Source organism: Megalopta genalis, chromosome 13 (assembly GCF_051020955.1).
Source record: "Megalopta genalis isolate 19385.01 chromosome 13, iyMegGena1_principal, whole genome shotgun sequence".
Classification (NCBI taxonomy): Eukaryota; Metazoa; Arthropoda; class Insecta; order Hymenoptera; family Halictidae; genus Megalopta; species Megalopta genalis.
The window spans coordinates 11,945,524-11,958,982 of record NC_135025.1 but is presented as its reverse complement, the minus strand read 5'-3'; the positions used below and the strand labels follow the sequence as shown (position 1 = coordinate 11,958,982).

Genomic DNA, 13,459 nt, shown 5'->3' with positions numbered 1-13,459 from the left:
TTATACCTTCTTCGAAAATTTCAAGCTTTTGACAATTCCATAAGTGCATAAAAATCTACAGTTCGTTAACAATACCTTGAAGAGATTTTTCAGTCTCATCCGGCGCAGAGAACCATCCGATACAACCAGATCTCACGAAGTAAGACATTACAAGACATTACAAGATTCCTAAGGAGCGAGTAATTACGGTCTGGATTCAAAGTTAGTGACAAAGATTAAACCTGGTTCCCGAAGCAATTAACAACGACCTATCTAGCTTGCGCGAACGTGTTCCGTGCTCTCTGGAACCGGAAATCCAATTCACCGGTTAACCCTACCGTCAAAGACACTTTGGCCAACCGCTAAACCAGTCGCGATCTCTAATCTCCAGAAGATTTACTCTAATTTCTACTTACAGTATTCGATTGGCAAGAAAGTAATTTCGGTTTGCACTAATAAACAGCGTTACGTTTGCATTGTAATTCTTTTGTTAAGGATATAATCTTTTTGTCTTCAGCTTTGGTAGTTGACACGTTTAGGTTACTATAGAAACAAATTCCGTGTCGTTTTGTTTATAACTGATAGTTTGCTGTCAATTTTAACATGGAGTGCAAAAATGGATATTTTCGACACATTTTACTTTGTTATTTTTCTAAAGGCAAGAAAGCGGCCTAGGCTCACAAAGAGATACGCGAAGTTTATGGCGTCGATTGCTTAAAAAATAAATAATAGAGAGTACTGTACAAAGTCTGATACTGTATATTCTGTCTGTATATCGTTAAGACTGTTGTAAATCGATGTGAAGACAAAAGAAGTGTGAAACAATGCATATGAAGACGAATATTTGATTCAAACAATGAGCGAGTGAGCTACTAGAGTAAGCCACTATAGTGATGTGTCGTTCTGAAAGATGACATCCGCGGAAGCCACTATAGTGGCGCGTCGTGCCTAAAAGGTTAACAGAACTCACGTGTCAGAATTGGTTCAAAAAATTTCGTTCCGAAGATTTTTCACTTAAAGATGACCAACGTTCTGATCGACCTTCTGTAGTTGACGACGACAAAATCAAAGCCATAATTGAATCGAATCGTCGTATAACTGTACGAGAGATTGCAAAAAGGTTAAATGCATCGCACACAACAATTGAATATCACATAAGATGTCTTGGACTTGTTAAGAAGCTCGATGTTTGGATTCCGCATGAATTGAAAGAAATTCGCTTAACACAACGAATCGGTATTTGCGATACGCATTTTAAATGTGATGCAATCGACCTTTTCTTGAAACGAATTATCGCTGGTAATGAAAAATGGATCGTTTACAGTAACATTAATAGAAAAAGGTCATGGTGCAAGCGTGATGAACCAGCGCAAACCATATCGAAAGTTGAATTACATCAGAAAAAGATCATGCTGTCAATTTGGTGGGATTATAAAGGTGTTGTGTATTTTGAGCTGTTTCCAAGCAACCAAACGATCAATTCAGATGTTTACTGCCAACAACTTATGAAATTGGAGTAAGCAATTAAAGTGAAAAGGCCAGAATTGGCAAATCGCAAAGGAATCATGTTTCACCACAATAATGCGAGGCCACACACATCTTTAGCAACGCGTACAAAATTATTGGAGCTTGGTTGGGAAGTGATGTCACATCCTCCATACAGTCCCGACCTTGCACCGTCGGATTACAATTTATTTCGAAGTTTACAAAACTTTTTAAATGGTAAAAGTTTCAATAATAACGACAGCTTCGAATCGCACTTGATTGAGTTTTTTACTGATAAGGATCAGAAGTTTTCTGAGCGTGGAATCGTGAAGTTACCAGGAAGATGGCAAAAAGTCATCGAACAGAATGGAAAATATTTGACTGACTAAAGTTCATTTCTTGTATAGAAAAAACTGAGTCTTATTTAACATTGAAATACCGAAATTACTTTCCTGCCAACCCAATACAAATACGTCTACCGAAGGTAGTCTCGGTTCACCGAGACTGTGCACGACAAAGAGTGTGTTCGACATTATTCGAATACAATTTCATTCGAGTAGTATGTCGAATAAATTCGTCGAATAAAATTATATTCGAATAATATTTCGATGAAATTCTTCGAGCAATGCTACGAATAAAATTTTATTGGAAAAACTTTTCTACTCATATATTTCGAATAAATTCTTCAAAGAAAATTTTATTCAACGTAATATTACGAATACAATTTTATTCGAGAGATATTTTGAACAATATTTTGTTGGTATAATATCTCAAATAAATTCTTGAAGTAAAATTTTATTCGTATAATATTTCGAATAAATTCTTCGATGAAAATTTTAATACGTATAATATTTCGAATAAATTCTTCGAAGAAAATTTTATTCGTACAATATTTCAAATAAAATTTCATCCTGGAAATATCTCAAATAAATTCTTCGAATAAAATTGTATTCGTTATTCGATTAAAATATGTCCAACTCTGACAAGTCGGTAGAACGGTTTACAAGCAACGACGCGAGCTAGTGCAACAAGAGAATACAGTTCGATGGAAATAGAAACATATCGACGCTTCGATGGAAGCTGATCAAATTACGGAAGGCCGATACTGTCGGTTCGCTGTCAAGATGGAGGAATACACAGAAAAATCCGAGGGCAAAAATTCCCTTGGATGAAAATACCATCTAATAAGCATAACTTGAATCGATACGGACGCGATTTCTTTGAACTTTCCAGCCAAGGGCTCCTCGAGATGAACGCTAGGGCACTTCGTTCACAATTATCAGCGATGCATATTTAATTTCCGAAGAAAAGGAAATGCTTGCATTAGGAAGAATCTTCTTGTTTCTAACAAAAAAGGGATCGAATGATAAATCCGAGCAATAATTCTCGAAATAAAAATTCACAAGTACCTAGTTGATGCAGTTGATTTTGGAATATTTAAGTGTTGAGACTAAGTCATTAAAGAAGGTGTAAACAATATTTTAATACTCGAAGAAGTAAAATAATATTAGAAGAATTAGAAAGAAAAACAGAATATAGAAAAGTATAGTTCTTAATTGTAGTTAGTTAAATGGATTGGAATGTCCTTATTTTGGACCACGAAAAGTAGTCACGTACGTATTTATGCTAACCTATTGAACCAGATAAAAATAATAACAATGATAAAACGTTAAACAGTCGTTTGAAGTTCAAATAAATACAATCTCGTCATTGTTATAAAACAATATATATTAGTCGCGTTTACAGCTCGGTAGTTCTAGTGTTAATGTTCCTTTGATATAATTCTAATATTTTTTTTTCATAACCTTTGTCATTTTTTTCTTTTGACGATAACAGGAAAAAAAGGTATTAAATATTTAGGTTATCTTAACACGCGATTATTTGATCACGTTAGAAATAGACTTGTACCAATTTATGCTCGCATATTTAATAATAAAAACAATAAAAAATTAATAATAAAAATTTTGAAGATAGGAAAGTTCGTGCGTTTTACATAAATTATTATTATTTTTTCACGACACCGTAAGTTGAATACTATACACTTTTCTCGCTTCCTTCCTCTCGATTTAGAGATACTTTTTTACGATTGCTGTATGAACCTAATATTTATAATAATTCGTTAGCTGCAAACTGATCATTAATTGAGCCGTTTATTTTGAAAGTGGCATAAGTCACTTTACCGTAATGAAAAGTGGTGATTTTTTTAATGTTTATACGAAATTATTTATACTGAGAAAAATATCAGCATCCTGAGATAACAAATACAAGTAAATCTTCTCGAAAGTTAGCATCCATATTTTTAAACGTGTTAAAACGCAAACCCTTAAATATATCGACTTCAAAACAAAGTGACTTATGCCACTTTCAAAATAAACGGCTCAAACGATACATGCAAAATTAATACATTCGGTAACCTGTGTTCTTAACAGGTGCTAAAAAACAGCAAGATTCAAAGCAAAATTAAGTTTATATACAGGGTTCCCCGGAAAGAATCATCCGATTTCAAAAATTTATATTTTAAAAAATTACACACAGAAAATTATAATTCAAACACGAATGTAACGGGAAAATGTGCGAGTTTTACTTTTTATCCCATTGGCACTTGGAGGTTCGGAATTTTCTTAACACGGAACTACGAAACCGTTAGATTGGTCGCAGTTCATCCGATAATATGGTACTACACAGTTGGCCTCCGAGATCACCCGACCTAACCCTATGCGACTTCTTCCTTTGAGGATTTGTGAAGGATCTTGTCTTTGTACCATCTTTACCTACAAGTGTAAATGAACTGAAAAAAACGCATTTGTGATGCTGTACAAACAATTACCAGAGATACATTACACCGTGTTTGGCATGAACTTCCATATCGCAATGATATCATACGTGTAACGAAAGGAAGTCATATTGAACGCTTGTAAACAAAAACTCACACATTTTCCCGTTATATTCGTGTTTGAATTATAATTTTCTGTGTGTAATTTTTTAAAATATAAATTTTTGAAATCGGATGATTCTTTCCGGGGAACCCTGTATAACATAAAATTTCGAAATCGACAACTAAAATGACAACTTAACAACGAATATTCTTTTTAATTGCATATTTTCTCGCCGCGTTTTGACGACAATTCCGGAAACTGCGGTCTAGAAACGCGCGATCAAACTAAAATGTAAGCAATTTCGTCGACGTTCACGCACGGCAGGCAGAAAACGGGGGCAAAACGGCGGGTAATGGCGGAAAATATAAAAGGCGGCTCGTTTCGCGGACTCCGTCGGGGCACTCAATTTGCAATTTTCTGCGATCAGCGGGTCGCCGACGGTGTTAGCGACGTGTTTACGGATCGCCGACTGTCGTCCGAAATCGATAGCAACGTCCGGTAAGACTGGAATCCTTAACGAGCCGCGTCTCCGTACACTCGAGATTACGGTTTAGCAGCGCCGGGACTTAATGAGCCCAGGGGAGCGAGAATTATCGATTTCCCGCCGGAAATCTGGAAACTTAATCGCGTTTCGCGAAGCAGCCGTTGCCGTTGTAACTCCGTTGCGACAACGATCGCGCCTGCAGTTACGACAATACTGCTGTTGCGATTTGTTCGCGCAACGTTGTAAAACTGGGTCTCCTTAGAACGATAATGTTCTTCGTCCACGAGAAACCGTGGTAGCCTGTAAACTTAACAACTCCTTTCCTGGGAACGTTAGTTTTTATCGAAGCACTGTTACTTGTATCTTAAAGCGTACAGTTTCAGCTAGTTATAGTATAAGTTTAATTGACGTGTTTGCAAAATTGCAAACCTGACAGCTAAATTTTTTGATCCACTGATACACCGACACAGCATTCAGGCGAGGCGTAATACTTTTTTTAGGCGTAATTTTTAAATCAATGGATGATTCTTTTTATCAAAAGATCGTTATGTACATTTTGAAGCGTTACAGTTTTGTCTACAAATTCTGTATTTGTCGCTAAAAAATAATACAAATTGTAGCTACGATAATGAAAGTTCGGTGAGCTGAATTTTCAAAGTTCTGAACATTTTTCAGTCATTGTTAGTGCACAACACTAATGTTCTTTCTGACACGAACGTGCCTGGCCGGCTGTTTTTGAGCTTAGGATTTTTAATAACACCTGGTATGCATTTTGGACTTAAAGTGTTTGCCGGCCGAGAGTACGCACGCTCTATTGCTTGATTTTTGGGACTTCGCTTCTCTCGACCTCGATGGCCAGGACGTGTCATAAAAAAGGAACAGTTCCGAAGATTCAGCCTGACACTGTTTCATGATGGTGATGCCTGGAGGAATTTTTCTACCTTTGCCAAAGCCTTGCGGCCGCTCCCACCTCCCATACACCAGCACCCTCCCAGAAAGACGCGTTAAGGGCGCAAGGGAAGGGTGTCTGCTTTAAAACAGACTCACTGATTGGCCATTGTCAAAAATCAAGGAAAACCAATCAGCGAGTATTAGAAATGCGTTGGAGGGGTAGCAGTCTACCACGAAGGAAAATATTCTCTAATAGAGGAGAGTTGTAACAGAATTCGCGCGCGTGCGTAGAGAGAACCAAGACCTCCTGACCAAGGGTGTAGTGTAGTCGCGGGCTGAATACAAAACTTCAAGCAAAATCCGGTTTCTTATTTTTATATACAGTCCACGTATATAGCGTCATAATTCGTCGCTATTACTGACGACGCTGTGACGCCCCAACAGTCATCGTAGGTTCTGCGATAATTACTATTATATTTTCGGCATTTTTTCATGCGAGACGAAAAGAATAATTTTCTGTTAAATCGAACGAATAAGATTCTACCTCTTGACGCAACCGACGTTGAAAGTATCAATTCTACAAGAAATGGCGGTCATTCGATCCGAAAGAAGAATGTCAAACGTTCTTGAAAGTATTTCTCGCGAAAAAAACTATTTATTGGTAATAATAGCGATGATTTTCTCTGCGGCATCGCATCTCGCACCTTTATTCCATCTATTCCAATCTTATGCGACTTGTCTATTCGGACAAATATACATATTCCTCCCGGCAGATGCCTTCTTATTGTTAACCTTAACCTACTCGTGCTCCTAGATTGACTCACCCGGTTCCCTGTTATTTCCCCGTCGACCTGCGGTTATTAATACCTACTCATTTATTCTTCACAACTTTCTCCTTTCTGTTCTACGCTTCCCACTACCCTCGTGTTATTCTTTACCTCACTTTTCTTGTTCGGACACACTTCGCCCCGATTATCCGAACAAATCTCTCTCGCTCGATTCCGAATCTCGCCGCCAGCTGTTTGTCTTTCACACCAATTCGACGCGTGCTCTCGTATTCGGTTTCCCCTCTGCACACGTTGCGGTTCGCACTTTTCTCTATAGTTGTTTAACCGGTTACCTTCTGACGAGTATACTCGTCATGTGACACGGAATGTTGCCGTTTCCCCACGACGAGTATACTCGTCGAAAGGCAGATAACTGATTGAGAAGGATATGTGCTTTGATATTCTTCATTATTTATTATTTCAATCGTTTCTAATCTAGTGGATCATCGTTTAACAAAATATCATTTTACGTATCTTGATGTGCATACTTTTATCTGTGAAATCAGTAAGTTTTATTTAGAAATTCGTAAAATTGTGAATATGGCAGCTAGTTTCCCGACACGTTGTTCCTGTCATCTTACAAGACAATCGAGATGCTATTTTAATCGGTCCCAATCGAGTAGAATATTATTTATGAAAAGATCATTATACACACCTTAAAGTGCATACTTTCATTTATAAAATCATCAAGTTTTGTTTGAAAATTCGTAAAATTGTGAACATAGCAGCAAGTTCACCAACATACTGTCTTTGACAACTTTCACAACGAAGATACTAGTATTTCAATTGTTCCTAATCGAGTGGATCATCGTTTATCAAAATATCATTATACACATCTTGAAGTGCATACTTTTGTTTGTAGAATCAGTAAGTTTTATTTAAAAATTCGTAAAATTGTAAATATGGCAGCTAGTTTCCCGACACGTTGTTTCTGTCATCTTACAAAACAATCGAGATGCTATTTTAATCGGTCCCAATCGAGTAGAATATTATTTATGAAAAGATCATTATACACATCTTAAAGTGCATACTTTCATTTATAAAATCATCAAGTTTTGTTTGAAAATTCGTAAAATTGTGAACATAGCAGCTAGTTCACCAACATACTGTCTTTGACAACTTTCACAACGAAGATACTAGTATTTCAATTGTTCCTAATCGAGTGGATCATCGTTTATCAAAATATCATTATACACATCTTGAAGTGCATACTTTTGTTTGTAGAATCAGTAAGTTTTATTTAAAAATTCGTAAAATTGTAAATATGGCAGCTAGTTTCCCGACACGTTGTTTCTGTCATCTTACAAAACAATCGAGATGCTACTTTAATCGGTCCCAATCGAGTAGAATATTATTTATGAAAAGATCATTATACACATCTTAAAGTGCATACTTTCATTTATAAAATCATCAAGTTTTGTGTGAAAATTCGTAAAATTGTGAACATAGCAGCTAGTTCACCAACATTCTGTCTTTGACAACTTTCACAACGAAGATATTAGTATTTCAACCGTTCCTAATCGAGTGGATCATCGTTTATCAAAATATCATTATACACATCTTAAAGTGCATACTTTCATATGTAGAATTAGTAAGTTTTATTTTAAAATTCGTAAAATTGTGAATATGGCAGCTAGATTCTCGACACGTTGTTTCTGTCATCTTACAAAACAATCGTGATGCTATTTTAATCGTTCCCAATCGAGCAGATTGTTATTTGTGAAAAGATCATTATACACATCTTAAAGTGCATACTTTTACCTATGAAATCAGAAAGTTTTGTTTCAATATTCGTAAAATTCTGAACATAGTAGCTAGTTCGCCAACATATTGTCTCTAACAACTTTCACGACGAACATGTTACTACTTCAATCGTTCCTAATCGAGTGGATCATTGTTTATCAAAATATCATTATACACATCTTGAAGCGCATACTTTTATCCGTAAACTCAGAGAGTTTCGCTAAAAAATTACGCAGAAAATTACGAAAATTGTGGACGCGGTAATGAAAATTCCGCGAGACAAGTTTTCTGAAACCGCTTCCACGTGGCGACACGATTCTCCAGAGGTTCAAGAAACAGTAAACTATTTTTGATCGTATACCGTCGTCGCAACGAGAAAGAACATCGACACAAATTACCTCATAGTCGATATACATATATATATGTATCACCGCGGAAGTGGGCCGATCAGGTCGGTTCTGATCCAATAGATTGTTGGCCGTCGACGAGCCCCACGGAACGAGCCGGGCTCCGCTCGATTTAATCAATCTAGCTGTGTATCGAGGAGTCCGGGTTCGAATTTTGTTTCGAATATAATTGGATTGCCTCTGTGGAAACCGGATCGAGCCATGTCCAACCGCGCGCAGGCGATCACTGTTACAAAGATGTTACGAATGTTAATTAATTTGCGCGTCGTACGGCGGTCAACGATTCACGTACTTCACGTGATTTGCTCGATCTTCGGCCTTGGAAAACGATGATCGAAATTTAGCCGCATCGGGGACGATTTCAATCTTGTACTGTATAACGACGAGATAACACTGGGTCGTTCGGAAAATTGTTTCGCACTTTCGCAAGAAAATGAGAGACGATTTTTTAAACGTTTAGAGTAGAAAAAAAGACGGAAAAATCTTTTTGACATTTTTCTGGTAACTTTGGAGGAAGCTTATGCTCGCAGAAGTCCCGTTTCTGATTGGCAAAATACTGAAAATCGAGTGGTTTTTTTAAAAGATATTCAAAAGACATTTATTTTCCCAATAATAATTTGATTTTCGAAAATAAAGAAATATCCGATGATCTATTAATTTTATTCGGTGCATGCGACAAAAATAAAAGACATAATAAACAGAACAAATTTTCGTTTGACTTAAAGAAAGATAGGAAAGAATGAAAAATAAAAATAAATTAAAAACATAATAATTTGCTTTTCGAAAGTAATGAATTACTTTTTGTGCCAATATATATCGAAAAAAATTGCAATAAAATAAAATAAACATAAACGTAAATAAATATAATAAAAACAATCATCAATATTCCTTCACATACATGCAAAGAACGTAGAAATATCAGTATTGCATTATCCAGATAATGCTATTTGCTACGAAACAGTAGAATATCTCCAAATCAGGTTTTCTTTCAAAAATGTTATTCTCAGTATTGAATTAGAACAGCGATTTGTCCCGTGATTATGTAAAATCCGTTGTCTACTAATTAGCAAACGTTTAAAAAATCCGAAACATCGGCAATTGACGAAATCACGCGGCAACGACACTGGCAAACGATTATACAATCGCGACGACCAATTAAGACGAGATTCCCCAGGATTGCGAGATTCGCGTGACGACTAAATGCGCTTCCTTTAATGAGATCCCGAGGAGTCAGCCGGCTGGTTAAATCAGCGAGGCGGCCCGTTAGCAGCCCTCCGTCCGGATAACAATTAAGAGACAACGACTGAAACAGCCCGAGCTGTTGCAACGGCATCTCCGTTTCGGCGACGTCGAATCGGAACTGTTGCGACAACAACGTGACCGTTATATCAACGGCCACCGAGATCTGGTTTCAAACTCCATAACAGACCAATCGATGATCGGCTTCCATTCTACCACCTTAAACAATCTAGTTTCATGTTTCTCCCGGCTCTGCCGTTTTAGGTCACGCGCACCCCCGCAATCTCGACTGACCCGTTACGTCTTGCTGTTGGTTCTCGCTCGACAACGTGACTCTAGAAGCTATCGATAAATTAGCTATCTTGCCTTCGGTCATCCAGAGTTCTAGCTGTCAGCCGCGACCGGCGAGGAGATTCGCGCTGTTTCAATCGAACGAGACACAGGATGGACAAAGAGAACAATGCCCGAAAGAGAGCACCGTTGAGGAAAAAAATTTAGATTCTGGAATGATCTGGTGATCCGGTTGTTGTTTCTCTTTTATGAAAGTTTTCGTTTCTGGTGGTAGCAAGTTGATATTGATTTCTTAGAAATTAAATCGAGTCGGTGAGACATTGTGTTGTGGTACAAACGTCGGAAGAATTCAGGACGATGATATTGTATTATTTTGTGTGGAACAGTGATATCTCGAGTTTAGATGGTTTTAGTTTAGTTGTCTCTAGACTAGCTGTCTCTAGTATGGATACCTTTAGTTTAGTAACTTCAGCTGCAACTGTCTCTACCATTGCAACCTGAAGTTTAATTACTTTAAGTTTAGCTATCTCTATTTCAGCAGCCTCTGGTTTAGCTACCATTAATTTAGCTACCCCTAAGTTTGCTTCCTTTGGACTAGTTATCTTTAGTTTAGCTAGCTCTTTAGTTGATTCCTTTATTTTAACTACCTCTGATTTAGCTGTCTTTATTCTATTAATACTTCAACTTCCTCCGTTTAACTTCTTTTAGTTTATCTAGCTCTACTTCAGCTGCCTCTAGTTTAGCTATCATTGGCATTGCATCTTCTAGTTCAGCTTCTGCTAATTTAACTTCTTTTAGTTTATCTACCTTTATTTCAGCAGCCTCTAGTTTAGCTACCTTTTGGTCCACCTATCTCTAATTTAGGTACCTTTAGTTGAGTAACTTCAACTTCAATTGCCTCAGGTGTAGAAATCTGAAGTTTAGCTACTTTTGGTTTAGCTACCTTTATTTCAACTGCCACTGATTTAGCTACCATTACTTTAGCTACCTCTAAGTTTGTTTCCTTTGGTCTAGTTATCTTTAATTTAGTTAGCTCTAATGTTGCTTTCTTTATTTTAGTTACCTCTTGTTTAACTGTCTTTATTTCAGCTCCTTCTAGTTCAACTTCCTTCATTTAACTTCTTTTAGTTCATCTACCTCTACTTCAGCTGCCGCCAGTTTAGCTACTTTTGGTCCACCTATCTCTAATTTAGTTCACTAACTTCAACTTCAATTGCCTCTGGTACAGAAACATAAAGTTTACCTACTTTTGGTTTAGCTATCTCTATTTCAGCAGTCTCTAGTTTAGCTACCATTAATTTAGCTACCTCTAAGTTTGCTTCCTTTGGTCTAGTTATCTTTAATTTAGTTAGCTCTAATGTTGCTTTCTTTATTTTAGTTACCTCTTGTTTAACTGTCTTTATTTCAGCTCCTTCTAGTTCAACTTCCTTCATTTAACTTCTTTTAGTTCATCTACCTCTACTTCAGCTGCCGCCAGTTTAGCTACTTTTGGTCCACCTATCTCTAATTTAGTTCACTAACTTCAACTTCAATTGCCTCTGGTACAGAAACATAAAGTTTACCTACTTTTGGTTTAGCTATCTCTATTTCAGCAGTCTCTAGTTTAGCTACCATTAATTTAGCTACCTCTAAGTTTGCTTCCTTTGGTCTAGTTATCTTTAATTTAGTTAGCTCTAATGTTGCTTTCTTTATTTTAGTTACCTCTTGTTTAGCTGTCTTTATTTCAGCTCCTTCTACTTCAACTTCCTCCGTTTAACTTCTTTTAGTTCATCTACCTCTACTTCAGCTGCCGCCAGTTTAGCTACTTTTGGTCCACCTATCTCTAATTTAGTTTACTAACTTCAACTTCAATTGCCTCTGGTACAGAAACATGAAGTTTACCTACTTTTGGTTTAGCTATCTCTATTTCAGCAGTCTCTAGTTTAGCTACCATTAATTTAGCTACCTCTAAGTTTGCTTCCTTTGGTCTAGTTATCTTTAATTTAGTTAGTTCTAATGTTGCTTTCTTTATTTTAGTTACCTCTTGTTTAGCTGTCTTTATTTCAGCTCCTTCTACTTCAACTTCCTCCGTTTAACTTCTTTTAGTTCATCTACCTCTACTTCAGCTGCCTCCAGTTTAGCTACTTTTGGTCCACCTATCTCTAATTTAGTTTACTAACTTCAACTTCAATTGCCTCTAGTATAGAAACCTTAAGTTCAGCTACTTTTGGTTTAGCTATCTCTACTACAGCAGCCTCTGGTTTAGCTACCTTTAATTTAGCTTCTCTCTGGTTTTGCTTCCTTCGGTCTAGCTACTGCTAGTTCTATTTCTTTTGATTTAACTACCTATAGTTTTCCTTCCTTTAGTCCAACTACCTCCGGTTTAGCTACCACCGAGAAATTCTCTTCGCCGAAGTTTTTCTCACTTTCACACTCAGATCAATCCAGTTTAAGGATCAAGATGGAATAACATTGGGAAAGTTTCGACCCAAAGACACATGATCTCACCGTCGTCCATAATAGCCGTGGTCACGTTCTTTCCAGTAACACCCTGCGCCCACGCTGCCTTCACGTTCAGGTCCAGCTTCGGCTTGCCCCCGTTCTGACCCGTGTTCTTCAGGTACCATTGGTATTGAAAATACGGATCAGACGGGTCTCTGTTCCCAGGATTCCACGGGTTCTTCATCTGGTACAGAGGCACGAGGTTGTCGACGCTCAGAGGTTTGTAGCCTCGCTTCACTCGCTTGAACCCTGGCTGTTGCACCGCTGTATGCACCTGAAACAATGGTAAAAATCACGATCATAGCGAACACTTCTTTCGAACTGATATCATTTTGTTCTTTTACTTTCAGAATATATAGAGATTTATTTATAAAATAGATTTACTTTAGAGATGGAAATTTTACATTCGTAAAAACTCGAATCCGAAATTTTCTGAGTTCTCGAAATTCTCGAATAATCCCGAATGTTTATTCTTTTCGTTTATATATATATATATATATTTAAGGGGCATCTATTTCGTCGGGAACTAAACTATTGACAAATTTTTTTCAGAAAATCAAATTATTTATTGAAAGTAATTAAACGAAAATTGAAAGTAGATGAAAATTAACAAATTAAAATTATAATCTCATTTTTTCCTCGATTCAAACAAACGATTGCAATGGATTGATGAAATCGTATCAATTAAAATGTGTCTAAAGTCTAAACACAAACTCAGTTCGATTATTATTGATCAAATAATTTTTATTGAACAAG

General features: G+C 36.9%; 1 protein-coding gene across 1 annotated transcript in view; it reads right to left on the bottom strand.

The window, feature by feature from the left end:
• Window positions 1-13,459, bottom strand: part of amon (prohormone processing protease amontillado) — a 133,956-nt gene that overhangs the window by 72,579 nt on the left and 47,918 nt on the right. The window contains exon 3 of the mRNA XM_033478077.2: window positions 12,710-12,977. Coding sequence (XP_033333968.1) covers window positions 12,710-12,977 — 268 coding nt within the window. The remainder of the gene's footprint in view (window positions 1-12,709; window positions 12,978-13,459) is intronic.